The sequence below is a fragment of the Pyxicephalus adspersus genome, chromosome 10 (genome assembly GCF_032062135.1).
Source record: "Pyxicephalus adspersus chromosome 10, UCB_Pads_2.0, whole genome shotgun sequence".
NCBI classification, from domain to species: domain Eukaryota; kingdom Metazoa; phylum Chordata; class Amphibia; order Anura; family Pyxicephalidae; genus Pyxicephalus; species Pyxicephalus adspersus.
This window is the reverse complement of record NC_092867.1, coordinates 21,723,748-21,742,653: the sequence shown is the minus strand read 5'-3', so window position 1 is coordinate 21,742,653 and position 18,906 is coordinate 21,723,748. Positions and strand designations below refer to the sequence as shown.

The 18,906-nt window shown below is 36.6% G+C and overlaps 1 protein-coding gene across 1 annotated transcript in view; it reads left to right on the top strand.

Moving 5' to 3' along the window:
• DNTT (DNA nucleotidylexotransferase) overlaps positions 1-18,906 on the top strand; it is a 176,225-nt gene that overhangs the window by 52,288 nt on the left and 105,031 nt on the right. The window contains exons 6-7 of the mRNA XM_072424484.1: positions 72-195; positions 6,167-6,299. Coding sequence (XP_072280585.1) covers positions 72-195; positions 6,167-6,299 — 257 coding nt within the window. The remainder of the gene's footprint in view (positions 1-71; positions 196-6,166; positions 6,300-18,906) is intronic.

The window sequence follows — 18,906 nt, the reverse complement described above, 5'->3', positions numbered from 1 at the left end:
TCCTCTTGATCTGTACAATGGCTGATTATTCAGAATTATTTAAATATGCAGAAGTTTGATTCTTCCTACAGATCTTCACATCCATTTTTGGAGTGGGCCTGAAGACCACAGAGAAGTGGTACCGAATGGGTTACCGGACACTAGAAGATATTACAAGTAGTAATTGTTTGAAGTTTACAAGCATGCAGAAACATGGTAATTCTTTTACAATTTTGAATTTTTATGTATATTAGTGCCCCACCTATCATTGTTAAGGGGAACTAAATCTTTATTCTTAAAAAATCCAATCAGGCAGGCCCTTTATTAGGGATAGGAGGATGTTCTTTTTGCAATAAAATACCCCTACATGCCTGACAGCAATTTGGTAAATACAGTCAGCTGTCTTCGTTCCATTGTGGGTGCCTCCATCTTCTTTTTACTCTTCTTTCTGGTTCCGTCTTCGTTCATTTTAAATTGGTTGGGCTGGGGTGATATACTGTAACTTACCCGCATGTGGGCATACCTGGCACAACCTGCTTGTCTACACTGACCTGTGTTTGCACATGCACAGCACATATTTTTCCTAAAAGAAGATAGCAATCAGGCAGGTAAAGTGATTTACGTTTTGCAATAATGAATCTGCCTGATCACTTATTATTTTTTTCGGAGCTATAATTTCTCTTTGAGGATCAAGGTTGTGTATTGTAGTCAGACAAACTTCAGACAAACATCTAGTTACATAGATAAAATACATATAAAGGAGCTGTTTTATTTAAGTTTTTCTTCTTTCTAACTATTCTGTCCTAGGACAGACAACCCCAATACACAAAAAGCCATGAGGATAATACGACCTCCTCTGTTACAGTTAGGGAATTCAAGTGCCTTCTTTCTCCGCCCTGAGCCTGATAACTATATAGTAAAAGGAAAAAGATAATGGTGCCCACAACAGGATGGGGACAGGTGAGTGTATTTAAAAAAAATCCAAGGCAAGTATGTTTATTTTATCACCGAAGGGACATCGCCTGTCCCTTCTGCAATAATGGACCTGCCTGGTCGCAATTTGTTAAATTTACATTTAGATCCACCTTAAACTAAGCATCATTAGAATTAAAATCTAAACATGTCTAAGGTTTATCATACATAATGTATACATTTATCTATTTATATGTGCAAAGTTAGGTTTTATATATTGGGGGATATTGGGTATTTAATGTAGTTCTCAGTTAAGTACAAATCCTGCTTTGGGCAGAATGGCATGCTAACCTCAAATGCTACTGTAATGCTCCATAAATTGACGTATTACACTGGTCAACCAACATTTTCTTGCCAAAAAGATTAAAGTAATTTTAGGTTATGTTTGATGCACAGATTCCAAATATGGTATTGGTTTTGCTAGATTGGCTCTGGTTTAAATTAATGACCTCAATAATAACCTCTTAGAAAACTAATGAAACATGAAAATTAGGCAAAATTAAACTAGATATGCCTACGTATACAAAGTTAAATTTTTGAAATACTTAATGTCAATGAATTCTTTATTTAGTATGTTTACAGAACTAATCACAACAAAGTAACTGAAAATCTCAGTTTGTATGATTTCCTTTTATGCTGATGATCAGGACAATCACGCTGAAGGCTCCAGCAGTAGTCTGCCATCACGTGTCTATCCCATCTGCCCTGATACCTTTCCTCCATCACCTTTATATCTTGATGGAACCTCTCCCCTTGTTACTCACTGAAATCACCAAGGTTTTCTGGAAATATTTTAGTTTATATTTAAGAGCAAATTTTGTACCAGTTCTTCATAATTTTGTGTTTTATGGTTACCCAAGAAGTCCTTGACAACCTTGACATAGCTGTGCCATGAAGAAGCTTCAGTATCAGTCATGTAACTTGTAAATTTTGAATCATTTATCAGTTTCCAAATCTGGGTTCGATGAAAGATTCCTGCTTTTAATTTTTCAGTACTCAATCCAGGGAAGAATCTACAAATGTATTTGAAGCAATCACTATCTTTGTTTTGAGCTCTAACAAATTGCTTCACTTCACATCATCTAAAAGACAACAGGAATCCTCAGATCATGTTCCTTTCTTTAATGGCTCCATGGTTCAGTTTTGAAACTCACCTGCCATTTGTGTGTGCCTTTGGTGGTGGACAGGGGTCATCATGGGCCCTTGGAAGGGTCTGCAGCCACACTGCACCATAGGAAGCTGACACCTTTCTTTTATCATGGCCAGTTGGACCATGACCCAGTCAACTTATCACCAAATTTGTTTCTTGTCAAGGTCACACAGACTTTTACACTTGCCCATTTTTTGTTTTCAACACATTTTCTTTATGAAATGACTTTTTTGGATTCCTAAAACCTGAACGTAACCTATGTATTAATTAACAGGTAACACACATCCCTCTAAAATGCTTTATCTTTAGTGAAACAATTACTTAATCAACTAAAATAATTGGAGCACAAGTGATGTGAGTCTCTGGAACAGTGTTTCTCGTCCTTTTTAACATGGGAGAACCCCTTGAAATAACTCCTCGGTCATCAGGGAACCCCCTACTATACTTACTATATCCACAAAATGGATAGTGCATTAGTGTTATTGTCAGTAGGAAGAATGTATCTTATATTGCTGGCTATTGGGAAGATTGCCACCCCTACAGATGGCCAACAATAATATTGGTGTTAGTTAAACTGACCTTAGAGTCACAAATTGCTCATTACTCAAGGAACCCTGGAGAAATCCTGGTTGAGGAACACTGCTTTAGACTCGTAACAGCTATACTATAGATAGGCCAGGAGCAGCAGTGGAAAAGGTCCAGAACAACTTACTTAGTCAGGGTTTTAAATCTTGCAGTACAATCATTTAGTAAATGGACCTCAGCTGCATATATCATTTTTATACTGAAACTATACAGTTGTTTTCCCGTAATCTGCTATCCTTGTGTACCTCGTTGTTGACTACTGTTCTGAAATGAGTAGAATCAAAGAACATAAAACATCATTTGATCTCTCATTAACTGTTAAAGTCCTGAATCTAAAAATAGTAAAACCCACTTCTGAATATTAGAGTTCATTCATTTGGTTTACATAAGTTCTCTAATGCCATAATCATTAACATTGTTTATTCTGTTTCATTTAGAATTGCTCCATCTGCATGTTGGATTGAACTGCTATTATTTTTCTGTAATTTGTATTTGATAATTTATTTATTGCATTCTATTTTTTTTCCTCTTCTTCAGATTTTTCTGATAATGATACCATCTGGGACTGCTCATTTGTAATTTATTTCCCATATACATTATTAGCACTTAATTATGCAGTCTCCATTGGCATAATTAAGTCTCCAAAGCAGCAGATGGGGATTGTTTCATCTGGTCACATCATTTGATATATGAAAAGTTCTTTACAGTTTGTGCAATACTTTTCTTTGTAACTGCTGACCATTTTCCTTAAAGAAAATCTGAACTTAGCACTAAGGGGTCATTAAGCCCCACCAAAAAAATTAAAAAAAAATGGTAGTTTAGGAACCCCAATATTAAAGGAACCTTCATGGCTTTCTGCTATAATTCTTCTTGTTCTCTTTATGATAATGTATATCAAATGTTATAGATATGACATTATTCACTGGGAATCCGTAGAAACTCAGTGTACTTGGGAATCGTATTTATCATTTATTTTTGGCATTGATGAAGGGGGGCTACTCTATCCTGAAATGTGTTGGCTGCTTTACTGTATGTATCTTTAGCATGTCATAAAATTTATTGTAGACTTTTTGGCATTTTCTCTGTAACCTTTTAGGCTATAGTTCTTGACTTTGTTACCTTCCACCTTGGTGCTTCATTCATCGTGCAACAACCAGAGTTTTACTTCTTTGTGATATATATATGTATATATTATATATATATATATATATATATATATATATATATATATAAATATAAATATATATATATATACACAGTATATAAGTAGCCCACAGAATGGAAAAACACGCTTCTGCGATCTGTTTGATTCTCTCGATCCTCAGCATTCTCTAGAATGTCATTGTAAGGCTAGGTTTAGACCTGTTTCTGGATGGAGTGATTTTACTTGGCTCCCAACAACTGGAACATTGCTGCTTGGTAAATCTTGCCACAGCTTTGGTTCTTGAAGAATCTATGGCTGTCAGCAGCATCAGTGAGCAGTTCTGTATTGCCCCCATTCATTCTCTTAGGAGCTGTCGCGGGTAGAATCTAGTTTTAGTTTCTCCACTAAGGCTGTAGTTTACTGGAATGAGGAAGCAGTAATTGCACCGTATCCTCATTGGCAGTGCAAACATAGCTTAAGGAGGATGGCGTCAACCTCTGCAAGCATATTTGTTAACAAGTTTCTAGGTTACCTTCCTAGGTCTTTAATATTTGCTTGATGCATCCTTATGGCCTGGGGAGAGGGGAAACAAAATTAATTAGTGCACCTTGTCTGTGGAGCAAGGCCTGCAGAATAAACTTTGAGCCCTATCTTTGAAGAAATGACAGAAGTCGTGTCTTAATTATCTCTAATTATCTATGTTACTATATGAACTAACGCCAGGAATTGAAATTGCAGGGCAACTGAAGAGTTGTTTACTGAAGAGCATCCAAATTAGTAGTAGATGATCTGACCAATCAGCTCAAATCATTGGATTTAGGATGCGAGAAAATTCTATTGAAACTCAGCAGCCTGCAAAATGTGAGAGCTACAAGTCAGTTTCTGCTGAGGAACAGAGGAGGCTGTAAATTGTCTCTGTTATCAATTTAGAAAGTTATAGTTTTCATATCTAGAAATAGAAACTGGTTATTGTGATTATATGGGATGACATATTTTTCCCTTATATGTGGGATCTCTACTTACTTCACTAGAATAGATGAAAAAATCGGCAACCATCAACCCAGTGGGTTTTTTAAGGCATCTCGGGCCAAATGAACTTTAGGCCAACTTCCATCTTTAAAAGTCCCATTGCTTTGACGGTTGTCTTTAAACTTACCGTATTTTCCGGCATATAAGGCGACTGGGCGTATAAGACGACCCCCAACTGATTGGTTAGAGTGGTCTGCCAATCTCCTTCTTAATGAATGGGCGTGTTCTACTGGAGAGCCAATCCAGGCTCTCTACTGGAGAGCCAATCCAGGCTCACGTCCTCCTGTGCAGGCTCGCGTTCCCCTGTGCAGCTTGCACAGGAGGACTCGCGGGGACTCAACCGCGCCGGACGTGAAGCAAGCTGCAGGTAAGTACCCGGCGTATAAGATGACCCCCGACTTTGGCACAGATTTTTCAGGGTTAAAAAGTCGTCTTATACGCCGGAAAATAGGGCATTTTTATTACATTTTTCACACTTTTTACTTTTATGTTGAGAGCCTAAAATCACATATGGAATCATTTTTTTGTGGTCACTGCAAATTGAATTAAGATGAACAATGCCAGGCAATTGGACCAACTTTTGAAGATCTAACCATTTAACTAAGAGTCCAAGTGGCAAGAACTTCAATGGGGCAGTGATGTTTAGATGCCAACCTTTACACCATCTGCTCTTTCTCATATCACAACATGTAAAGACATTGCATTTATCTCAGTAAATTCAGCTCTTGTTGGCTGTATGCAGCAGGAACAATTAGCAAGAATCTGTCCTACATTTGAAAATGCCATTGAATTAAAAAATCTGAGATCAGGTTTGTATGTATTTCATTAGGTTTGGAAGATATATCCTAAGAGTTTGCTTTTAGATAGCATTTGCTGTGTAATTACACAAGAATGTTAATTGACTGTATTCAGTGATTAAAGAATCTTTTTTTTAAACCAAGAAGAATCTGCTACTATGAAAGAGCTGCCAGTCTACAAGTTTGGATTAATGTTTTAATGTAATATAAAATTCATTGTTGGTGCAGCCATTGTGAGTATGTATCTGCAGGCTCCAGGCACAGAGCAGTGTCAAGCTCCGATTCTATGAAGCTTTGTGTGAAAGAGATTAAGATAGGATATGCCAACATCTCTAATTTTCCCCTGCTGATTACTTGGCCATGGCGACATGAATAGAACAAAGTAAAAGCGATTATTGCATTGTTTCCATCTGTTCTACATCACTGTGATATTGCTTGATATGTAACCGAGTCGCTTTAGGTAGACCAAGCTATTTTATTTAAATACTAACATGCTGTCCTGACTTACAGGGCTACTTTACTATGAAGACATCGCTAGTTATGTAACAAAGAAGGAAGCAGATGCGGTTGAGCGCCTTATCAAGACCATTATTTGGGGATTTGTATCAGATGCCATTGTGACAGTTACCGGTGGCTTCAGAAGGTACTGTAACATCGACAGGTTTTTCTGCCCACCCACAGCAAACATCATTGTAGATTTTGGCATATATATTTTAACTTGTTCTTCATACAGATGGACAGATGTTTCATAACAATTGTATTAACATTAGCACAATGTAATTGCAGAGTGCTGGGTTTGTTTGCTAGTCCTGACAATACAATATTCATTCAGAGACTATTTGCAGTTAAAATTACTTAGGCTCAGGCTGTATATCTTTTCCCCCTACTTTTACAGGTTAAAGTGTTTTGGACTTTTGAGTTGGTTATAATGGGTTACTTGCTTTTAAAAGATCTTTTGTGCATTATTGTTGGCCACCAGTAGAAAGCGCTGTGTCCTCAAGGACATAAGGACACATCGCCATCTACTGGTCTGACCCTAGTTTAAACCAATATTTTTCTTTTTCAAATAGCATTTTGAGGGGAAAAAATTTCTGTTTTGTACAGGACTTTATATGTGCTACAGTAACTGATTATGAATGCAGCTGCACTTAACTTTCCTCTTTGTTAAATGAAGTTCTTTTAGCTAATAAAGTCCACCTAATGGAGCTTTCTATGATGGGATGGCAACAATGTTGCACTGCCCCAGAATGCAAAGTAGAGTTGACACCCCTATGAAGGTTGTGCAAGATCACAATAAATTGGGATGACAGCATATTGCAGGAGGTGTAGCTATGAGCAATTCTTATTAGGTATTTTTATCCATATGGCATACAGACTTGTTTCAGTGTCTGTATAATTTTGGGATATTTGCTTTAAGGGTTTGTTTCTGTTCACACTATAAGAGTTCTAGACACTAGCCTGTCTGATTTACACAGACTGAGGTGCAGAATCCAAGTACTAGCCTGGTCTTCTCCAGAGCCTCTGATGGTGAGGATGTTGTGCTGCAGGCTAGTACCAGATTGCAAATGCTCAGTACACACTCCAACAGGGCTAGTTAGATGAGTTGCCAAAAAAACAGCAGACAGATCCAGGAGAGTAGCAAAATAGGAGCCTGTGAGACAGACATCCAGTAACAAAGGACAAGAGCTTTCTATAGTCAATAAACAGGATGCAGATTACAGAAAATATGGAGCTCATGTAGCAAGAAGGGAAGGAAGCTGCAGCCTTAAATATACATGCAACTGATAACACCTGTGCATTTCCTACCCAGCTAGATTCTAAGAAAAACTCCCTCTAGTGGTTGGTGGTATAACAGATTTTGATTAACTGTTTCACAGCCAATTTTCATTTTGTGGTGGCTGGTGGTATTGCAGGTTGTGATCAACTAATCCACAGTCAGGATGTACAGCACAAAGGTGCAAGGTGCAGATTGAAATCAACAATCTGATTTGGTTTTCCAGAGATTAAATATTTTAGGTTTTTGTTTTTCACTTTGATTTTCACTTTGTGGTTTGTGCATTTAGCATTCTACCACAAAATGCTCCTATGCATTTTTGGTCCTTCAGTGATTGCAAGTTTTTTAGGCCTAAGGAATTAAGCCGCCTCACACTGTGTGATTTTTTTTTCTTTCTTTTGATGTTTAGCTTTTGATTTGCAATGAATTTTCATGTTGTTTCTTAGCAAAGCTACCCAAGTAAAATATGGTGCTTCTGGGTATAAGGGTCCATGGGACGCTACCACACAATGCAACACTTAGGTACCCATTTGTAAAACAATGGTGAACACTTTTTGTTTCTCCAGTTTTTGAAACCTGTTCACAACTAATAATGCTATATCTCTTGAATGATATAGCTGCTCATACTTGCAACTCTTACCCTAACCTGTTATTTTGGCTAAACTACAAATTGTTTAACAAAAATTGTGATCTGCATAACAAACACCACTGTTCTGTACTATTTCTTTTATGGGTTTACTGCCTAGTGGTAAACTCAATGTGACCTCAACAGTGGTGATCAGGTCTGATAAATATAACAAACAACAGAAAAACGCTTTTAAAAAGATAGTGGTAATTGATAAGTGCTGATTATTCTGAGGAGGGGCAATCTTTTCAGCCGATCATCACTTTTATAAATTCTGCATGGTCTGCCAGGTCTGAATGCAGGATTTCGATGGTGTGCGCTTAACCTCAAGTTATGGCTTTTTCTGTAGCTGAAAATATACACAAGAATACGAGTTGGTCTGACAGCAGAGAGGAAGAGGTAATGGTTAAAAAAATGGTAATGGCAATGGATAAAAAATCTCCTGTTTAAAGATCCCTACAGTAAATTTAAAAATAGTTGTGCTCGTTGGGTCAGTCATATTCCATCTTAAACTTGTTGGTGTTTGCAAGCATACTACATTGTTTTGGAGTGGTAAATATTTATAAAACATGTAAAAATAATGATCTGCGATTACCATTCTTCAATAACAATAACACTCATTTATTTATTAGAAGAGAGACTGTGCCTTTCCCTCCCAACAGATGGGTCTACATTATTTAACAGCTCATCAGCCCCGTTATCTTGTTCTAGAGGATCCCAAGCAGGCATTGTTTTCTATGGGTTACTTTAATATACTTATACCTCGGTTTTGTTGGAGTGAACATAACAAGGTATTTGTTTCATGTGGATATAAAAATTATAATAATATAACGTTTGTGTAATTTATCAACTGATATCATTTATAGAGAGCTATGGTGTATTTATAGAGTGTATTCATTATGAATCAAGTGTGCAAAATGTACCCCAAGCAATTTTTGATGAGCATTCTCTAGCGATTGTCTGTTTGTCTGCTACAACTGCTGTGTACATCTTACATGATAACCCTGGAGAGTTTATGGTATTGAGATTCTGTAAAGTCTAGTTACAGGTATAAAACTGCATTCATGTAGTGTAGCCATATTCAGCCAAATCTCATGTCATTGAGGTGCTGCTGACGCCACTGGCTGTCTATATTCATAGGATGAGAATCAGCCAGTCATTCCATTTTTACCCCAATTAGACTAACATAGTTGTGCGTATGTGCTATCTCCAGAATGAATTGGCCACCTTTTATAAGGTTTGAAAACCAGGCCTTCTCGAGGAATGTGATGCTAGCCCATGCCATTCATAGGAACATTTTTGGCTGAATTAATTTTTCCTGTTAGTGGAACTGGAGACCCGAGTGTCTGGGTGATGTCATATTGTACTGGGATTTTCTTCTGATATATATAATCAACCTAAGTTGTACATACTTTGTGGAGTGATCCAACTTTTGATGAGCTCACTTTATAAGACTCTGACTATATTTGAATAAAGGTTGGTGGATAGAGATCCAATTCACATTTGCATTTTAGTGCAGTTAAATTTTAGCCAATTGTCCTGGAAATACATTAGGGAAAATGCGAATGTGAAGCAATACCAATCCAACAATACATGTTCCTCTGGAAGTCTTCCAGAATTTGTAAAACCTACCTATTGATCCATCTGATGCACAATATATAAATATAAATATAAATTTATATTTATATTTAATTATGCACTCTAACATTGGTTTTTTCAGCTTCTCATCTGGCCTTAATCAATGCACAAATTTACCTACATTAAAATTGCAATATTCAGGTAGTACATGATCAAACATAGGTGTTCATAACCTGCCTAGCTACTTTTGTTTGCTATAGATTTGCTCTTCCGTTACTCCTCAATCTTCATGTATTGTACTAATAGTAGTCGCCCTATTGATCTTGAGTTGATCTCAGAATTTTGTCCGTGCCCTGACCTCCAGCCTGTCTTTTACTGCTTTGATTTGGGTTCTGCCTCATCGGGAGTCCTTATTTAAATAAAGGTTTGGCTGGAATTTTGCTTTAAATATAGAAGACGCCAAACTTTTTTTTTTTAGTCAGGAATCTGTAAAACAAATTAAACTTATAACATTGTTCACCAAACTTCATTATACATTATATCATTTTTTTACCCTAAATAATTTTCTTGTATCATATTTATTATCCCTTCAAGAACGTTCTTTCCAATGAACATTATTGTAGAAGAGGATCTTTTCTGCTATTTCATGAATTTGAGTGGATTAAAATATAAATAGCAACACTTAAACATCTTGTGACGGTCTGTACGGAATAACCTCCATGGTACAGGAAAATATTCTTTCAAGTGAGAAAGAAATAATTTATTAGAGTGGGCTAAGAGAGCTCAGCAAGAAGTTGTAGACTTGCCAAAAAAGATAATATTATAAGGATTTTACTAAGTGTGGACGGAGAGCAGCAGGGTGTGGACTTCTTATCAAATATTTATGTTGTGCTGTAAAATAAATAAAGTTATAGCATAGTTTTCATAATTATTGGTAATAATAATAAATGTTTAAAAATAAATAAATTCATTGCTCGTTGGTTGTATAATGGAAAAGTAGCTCCTTTACTACGCTGAATGATGGTGTAATGCACCTGGGCACACAAACCACAGCCAACTCCAAGAATCCTTTTGTCAAGTTTTATTGGTAGTCATAAAACAAGGTAAGGGTTAATCACAGATGATTGGTCCGATAAGCGTAGTACAGGAGGGTAAGGCAAAGGCAGGTCAGGAACAATCCGAGGTCAGGGCAGGCAGCAGGCAAGAGTGGTCACAAACAATCCAAGGTCAGGGCAGGCAGAGTTCAGGCAGAATCAGGTATCAGACCAGGTCGCTATGGTAATGACAAAACAGGTTAATATGAGACAACACAGAGCACACCCAAGTACACTGTACTCACAGAGGCTTATAGCGGGCAATGGTGTTCAGGACAGGTTCCCCATAAATGGCCAGAGTGCCCAATGACCTTGCGCCACCTGGCGCCATTTGATTGGAGGATGACTGAATCCGCCGCAGGGAATTCAAACTAACTATGTCCCACCCCGCGGCGAGGCAGCTGAGTGCCACACCCTCGGGGGGTACAAGAGGCACGTGTGGTAGCACACAGCACCCCTGGGACGTGCCCTACTTTGCACCTCCACAGGAGTGCTGAGAACAGGACTTTCTGTAATCATGTCCATAGAGATGCTGGGGATGCCGCCTGGCCGAACAGTAGTTCGGCTAGAACAGATCCCTCCGCCTGCAGGGAGAAAAACGCTGCGAGCAGGGCAGCAGCCTGGGCCATGCTGCCTGCTGCAGGGGCATCTCCCTCTGCGGCTGTGATCCCCGGGGACGCCACGGGCTCGCGGGACAGGTACGTTCCTTACAGATGGCCAGTTTTATTTAACAAATGTCCAATTAGGCAAGGATGTCATAGACACACCTCTGCGGAACTTTATCATGTGAATCTATATGCCTATTACAAAGGCCATGAATTACATCGCACTGGTAATTATGTAAGCATTATTTTGTGTAAAACTAGAAACCACCCACCATTACCAATTAGGAATGACCTATAATATCATGTAGCTGGCCAGAGGACTGTGTAATTAAAACAATTCTGGAATTGTTTTTTTTTTTAAATTGTGGTTGACCCTTAGATGGATGGATTTTGGTTTTGGATTTATAACTAATATATACAACCAACAAAATTGTAACTATTGGACAGTTCTCTTTTATTTTTTATGTTATTTTTTTCCTTGTAGCTACTTTTTTTATTTTTTTCTCCCTTTACTTTTTGTTTTTTCATTTTCTAAATCAATATTTTTATGGATATATTTTAATTTTCTTTTAATTCAGCTAATTTTGATACAGCATTTTACATGGGTCTCCCAGTAAAGGTTTCCTTGAATACCTCAATGTTATACACTTCTCGACTACTATACTAGCACAGATGGTAATGGAGGGATTTAACCAGTCTGCAAAAAGGTCCTGCTGGAATATATTAGAAGCCCAACATTCTTTGAAAAACAGAGCCTTGTGTAAATCCTGTAATATTTTTTCTTGCTTGTAAACTAAATATACTATATAATAAAAAAAATAGGAAATTACAAATAAAAATGGTTACAATCAAAGTTTTCTTTAAAGTCTGAATTTGATATTAATTTGCAATATTTCATAATTACCTGATTAAAAAGAAAAAACACATCAAATACAATTAGGCCCTACAATCAAGAAAAAGATATCTTCACTGAGGACTTATATATACAAATATTTAGTTCAAGGACTGAAGGTTTAGGTACATAAACCCTTGGAATGGATGACTTTTGCTTAGAAAATTGTTTCCATGCCATTAGTCTGTTGTCTTTATACTTGAGGCATTTGATAAGTAGTAGACCAGAGTTTCATCATATGGTACAATTATAAACCAAAACCCCCTATATATTCCCTTTATTACAATTAGCAATTCTTATTATGAAAAATTTTACTTGACAAGATGGCTCCTTATCCTCAACAATCTGTTCACACTGTTAAAGTTAAAGAAAGCTGCGCATTTAAAACAAAAAGTTTCTGCCTGGCACTTTTTCCCGAAAATAAGAATTGCATTGAATTAATAAACTGCACTGACATTGACTTTTTTAATTGAGAAAACCATTATTGTGTTTATGAAATGCTCTTAGCTTTATAATAATGGTTTTGATTTTAATACAAATTCTGGATATTTATTTTGTTCCTTTCACCGTATCCCTGAATGGTCAAAAATGTGACGGCTTGGCTACAAGCTTGTGACAGTCATGAAAAAAGGAAAATATTTGTATTCTTTAATGAAATTGGTTCTTGGCTATTGTCAACCTTACATTACTTTTGGTTGACATTTATAGGTACCCCTTAGGAACAATCAAAGCCTACATAAAAATAGATCACAACTGACTGGCTCCATGTGCTGCCTTTTCCTCCCCCTGTCTAAACTGCTACTATATAAGTCTATAAAAGCTAAAACCCTCATCTAACTATAGTTATTTACACTGCTTGCAATAAAAAATACATTTAAGGATGTACGACTGAACACAGAGCTGCATTAGTTTGTGTCTTTCATATATTTTCAGTTTAAATCTGTATAGTGTTTTTGACCGTTTGCTGTTTTCATTGTATTAGGAAAATCCATGTCACATTTATCTTGCTTCCAGAAGACAATATCCTTTGTCTCAGTTTTTTTCAACATGTGCAACAATTTTTTTTCTTGCTTCCCTAAGAGAAATGATGAGCTATAATAGACGATACTGGCAAGAAGAGGAAAGCTCTGACTCTGCGCCACAAAACTGCAAACTTGTTTTATGGTTTTCCTGTACCATGCGAATATTGTAATTATATCTCTACCTTCCCGGCAGCACCTGCTGAGACGGATCCCCACTGTTTGTTTCATGTGCACAGCATGGGCTTCGGCAAAGCTTGAATAGAATTTCCTGTGGATGGGAAATATTTCATACAGAAAATACATTCAGCCCAGGCTTGGTCACCTTTTTATGCTGCCGAGAAGATTGGATTCATATATTGTAGAGATGTACAGAGGTGCCCTTTAAGACTTTGCACTTTAACCTAGAATAAGTGATCTTTTTGAGTTCCTCCTTTCCTTTTCCAAGTAGCACCAATGGGAACATTCTTTGCAAACAATTCCACATAATATTGAATACAGCATTGGAGGGTTTGGTGTCCTTAGAATTGGCATAATTTATAAATAATATGGGAATGGGATAATTTATGTATCATTTATTTATTAACTGAAGTATGACTTGAAAAGGATAATAAGTACCCACTGTCTCCTCCAATAAAGTCCAACTCGCCGTGGTTCAATGGATATGACAGTGTGTATAGGGGAGGTTATCGTAATTTTCTACTTGCTTCATTCAGAAGTAACATTTTTACGGAATTTTGAAAGTGTTGTGATAACAGAGACCATTTAATGTTAAAAAATAATATATTTTAGACAATATTTACCTAAAAATGTGCCTTTTATAGACATACATTTACCAAATAAACTGAAATTTTATAGAAAATGTGCTTTTTTTTAGTAAATGCTATGACATCAACAGGAAAAGCATGAAAAAATTGGAAAAACATGTACAAAAACAGCATGCTTTTATGAACAAAATCACATGTTGCCACAAGTCCCCCTAACATGAGCAATATTGATGGGAATGCCATGTTCAGGGCCTTAACCTTTCATGTAGCAGCCAGGGGTTGATCAAAGGTAGATACTGTAGATGGGATGGGATGCCTGGGATCCCGTTTAAGATGAGGGTGTCCAACAGCAGCTTTAGAGCTTTTGGTCGCTTATAAATGGGAGGCTTTTTTTAGGAAGTTGGATTGGGCCAATACTTGACAATGCTAGACTCAAACTCCCAGAAGAAGCATCTATTTTGTGGAGTTGTGCTAGGGAATTTACTATTCCTGGAATAGTATAATTTCTAGAAAAAAATATATAGAAAGTCAGCATTAAAAAAAAACATCTTTGTGAGCTTACGTACAACTATTCTTACTTATTCTTTAAGTAGGCGACAAGAAAATAATGCACAATTAGGTTAGCACCTGGTTTGTACTGCGGTGGGATAGGAAAGACACCCAGATCTATTCCTTGTATCCTAGAGGCCAAGGCCCTGTAACAAAGCTAATAAATTGCAGCCTTTGATCAACAAAATACTTTCCAGACTGTATGACTTCTGTTTTTTTTTAGAACTAATGCAGGGGGGAATATACCTGTAATCCACAACCCAGCAATGTCGTCCTGTACAAGACAAAAAAAGCTGTTCCCTATGAATTAACTTCTATTTTCTGACTTTTGGTATGTTAATAATAAAATAAAAAGTTTTTAAGTATATGTATGGTATGTGCATAAAAAAAACTCAATTCAAGGTTTGTAGCTTCCCATGCACTGTGCAGCACTAAACTTATAAGCAGTATTTTTTAAGTCCTTCGCAGTTCTATTCTGTGAACTATGGAGCATTTTCCCTATGTTATAAGATGAAAAAGGGAGAGAAGTGTGCTAAATCAAGAGGAAGCAACCAAAGGTGACAATGCCTGAGCGAGTGTTGTCATCTTTGGACAGTGAGGACTTTTCTGGCAGAATCCCTAGGAAAAAAAATATAATGAATGCAGTTACTGTATTTAAGGACTGGTAAGCTGCTCTTATGAATTTAGATACACCTAAAATCTAAACATATGAGTATTGCTCTCCATATAGTAACTTCGACTATATGTATGTTGTCTAGGTTAATGTGTCGGCTCACGATTGTATTTTTTTTTACCCCTTTTAGATTTTCTCACTAACAGAAACTCATATTTTCTAAAAAAAGCTCATCTTTTATATCTGCAAGAATGTTTTAAAGTCAATCTCTAGGAGTTTCTCCCGAGGCTGCTGGTGTGCGGGCTCAGGACGTTTTAATGTCAACCACTTAAATGAGCAATGTCATCCGCATGTCACTAATTGTATAATCGAGCTGCAGAACTCCTGAGATTTAGCTCCATTAAAACAATATTATGCATCAATTTGTCCGTAATATCCGTTATAAATGGCCTCTTTGAATCTGCCTCATTTTGATCCCAGGGCAAATAGAATTGATCCCATCATATTCAAGCAGCACAAATTTCTTGAATAAATAGATTTTAACAAGCAATGATGTTGTACATGGAAACTGCATTTGTAAAATACCGAATATTTGTAATATTCCGCAAGCCTGTAAAAAGAACAGATTTCTAAAGGACGTTGCCTAAGGCAGCCGCATTTAACAAAATATATTTGAAGTTTCTCTTGTAGGAAATTTAGGACGAACAGCTGTATTGCTTAATTAGGGAATAGGAGAGAAAGTCTCTTGTGCTGGAGAAAAAAACATTTTTTTCTTTTAATCTTTCTGCTTCAATAATCAATTAATTACATTCTGTTTTTACATTTTCAGAGTTCTATACTTTCATCTGTCGGTGTACTTAGAATACCATTGTGAATAGGCTTAGTGGAAAGGATCAGAGTTGCCAAGCAAAAAGTACAATATGTTCTGAGTGCTTTGCTCTTCCAGAAACATAAGGTTACTGTGGAATTTTAGTATAGATATACATATGGAAGCATTGCCTACAGACTATACGTTTAAAGATTAATTTAAAATATCTCTTTAAAAGATGCACTTATATCTAAACGGCTTGGTGACAAGTTTGAAGAATTCCTCTTTTATAATATATAAAATTTTAAAAAATTAAAATTCCAAATTTCCCTTAATCTGGAAGAATGCTACAGGCTTCTGTCTGTGCTTACTTTATTTTCTGTCACATTTTAACCTATTCACAGTGTTCATTATAAGATACAGCATGTCAGAACCACTCATCTCCTGGTTGGTGAACCCGGAACACCAGCTAGCCGTTTTACTTTTATGGTCCATGGCTGCCACTTTTGTTCATTGAATTTCAGTTCATTCTGGATATCCTGCAGTTTGTCTGAGGTGAAGATGTTTGAGTCAGTTTAATTTTGTTAAATGATTAATAAATTAATTAATTAATAAAGATATGCTGAGAACTTAGTTTAAAAAAGTGTATAATGAACTACGTCATTGAATGGTGAAAATTTGTATAATCTAGAGCATCCCTTCTCAATCTTTTACCTTTGAGAAACCCCTGCTAAATCCATTTTCTGAGGGTCAGCTTCTTACATTGATGGCCAGTGGACAGAATGGCCAGCTTACAGTGGTAACTAGAACATCAGCTTTCTAGACAACTAAAACACCATTAGTGTCATGCAGCTGACTCTATCAACTGGTGTTGACCCCAAACTTATACAGGCTTCATAAAAAGGAGGGTAAATCAACCACTATTTGAAGAACCTTTAGCAACCTCAAGATGAACCTTTGTTGATATTGGCTGTTTTAGAGGACTGCGTTAAATTAAGTAGTTTTATCATCAGTAAAAGTACATTGGAAGATTTATGAAGGAGGCATCGAATACTGGGGTTATCTGTTTCCCCTATACCACACATCTTATACAAGAAAAAATAAGGTGCACAAGCCTACCCCATTGTTTATTACTGGTGACTGCTGGAAATAGTGAGCCAAGTATTAGTACTCTGACTAGCTTTTAGGATTATTTTGTTTTCCCAGCTAAAGCTTCAATAAAGCAATATATTCTCTTTCCCATTTTACAGTTTTATGGAGTTCAGTGCTCCTCCAAAGGATTTACTGACAGCAGGATCCTCACTCACTTGATCACAAGTTGTAACCCTTTATTCATCAGAGGCTGTCAGTTGGGGGCTGCTGTGTTTTCTTTCTGTTCTATGTATACTTTTGCACTATGCCTCATTTTATCACTTTGGACCCATGCTGCTGGCTCCCATGTTTGCCGTGATCTTGCTATCTTCACCAAAGATAGATGCTGGAGGTAGGTATCCATGAACAAAAAATCTAGGGACCTTTATTCATACCTCCTACTTTATTCCCAACATTGGTTTTGTTAGCATGTCAAAGGGTAATAACTAGTGTTGGTGTTTGAATTCAGATAGACCCGACCCGAAAAACACGCGATTCGACAGTAAAAATTTGGAAAAAAGTGTTTAAAATTTTTTTTATTGAAGTAAGTAATTTATTGAATGTTTGTGATTTTTTAACTAACTTTTTTTTTACAGGTTTTCCCACAATGACATTTTGATTCCCCCAGCTGTGCAGCCGTGGGAATCCTCCTGTCACTGCGGGATCTCCGGGCACTATAGGTGATGAATGGGGACTTGCAGATTACCTCTGCAGTTCCACTACGATCTCTAGGCACTATAGGTGATGAAAAAACCTTGACTTTGAATTTAATGGTGTTCTAATTCGGCAATTGATCACCCAGAGAATTTCTCACTATTCAATCAAATAGCTGTCGAATCGAATAGTGAGATATTCAACCAACACTAGTAATAACCTCCATGTTTTTATTTCTACCTGTGTCCTAATTAGATAGAATCCTAATAATTTATTAAGTGAGGGAAAATCTCCATAACAAGGTCACGGACAGCAAAAAACCTAAATTCCTCTAAAAACTAAAAAAATATTTGAGGTTGGAGCTTTGCTGAACATTGATCTGGCTCTGTATTCGACCTTTCCCTTTCATGAGTGCAAGAAGGGCATTTGACCAACAACATTAGTTAACTATGTTTGATTCTGAAGTTCTGTTTGTGGTGGCTTTTCCAGATTCATGTATTATACTCTGAAAGCTCATGTGTGAGGCAATTATAAGGTAGTTTTCCAATTATAAGATATCATAAGCAGTTAGCTGTGCAGAGTGTAAATGTCTTTGTTAGTTATTAGCATTTCAGTTTAGTAATCTGAAGCGAACTGCAGCTACATCTTTAATACACAAATACATTTTATTATCCACAACAAAATATAAAAGGATATGTGTAATCCCAGGCAACCAAATAAGTTGTTTCCCACATTTCCTGACATATCGTCCCACAGTGACCATTCCATAAATGTCTACAGAAACACTGAACAGTCACCTGTAGAAAAGGGTAGATCAAAATCATCAAAGCCTAGCGTACATTTGCATGTCCAAAGGAAATCTTAAAAGTTTAAAAAACACATTGCATATATATAAAGACAACAATCCTCAATCAGGGACAATCATGGAGCTGACTCATCCAAAGTATTTTTTATTAAACTACTGAAAACTTTTTAGAACCACATTTTCAATTTACTGATATTATAGATCTTGCTCATGTGTATATTTGAACATTTTACCATTGCTTCTTATGTTCAAGCCCTGAGAGAGAGATTACATATTTAATCATTGCCTGTACTTTGAAGGGATCTAATTCTGCCTTACATATAAACATAATTATTT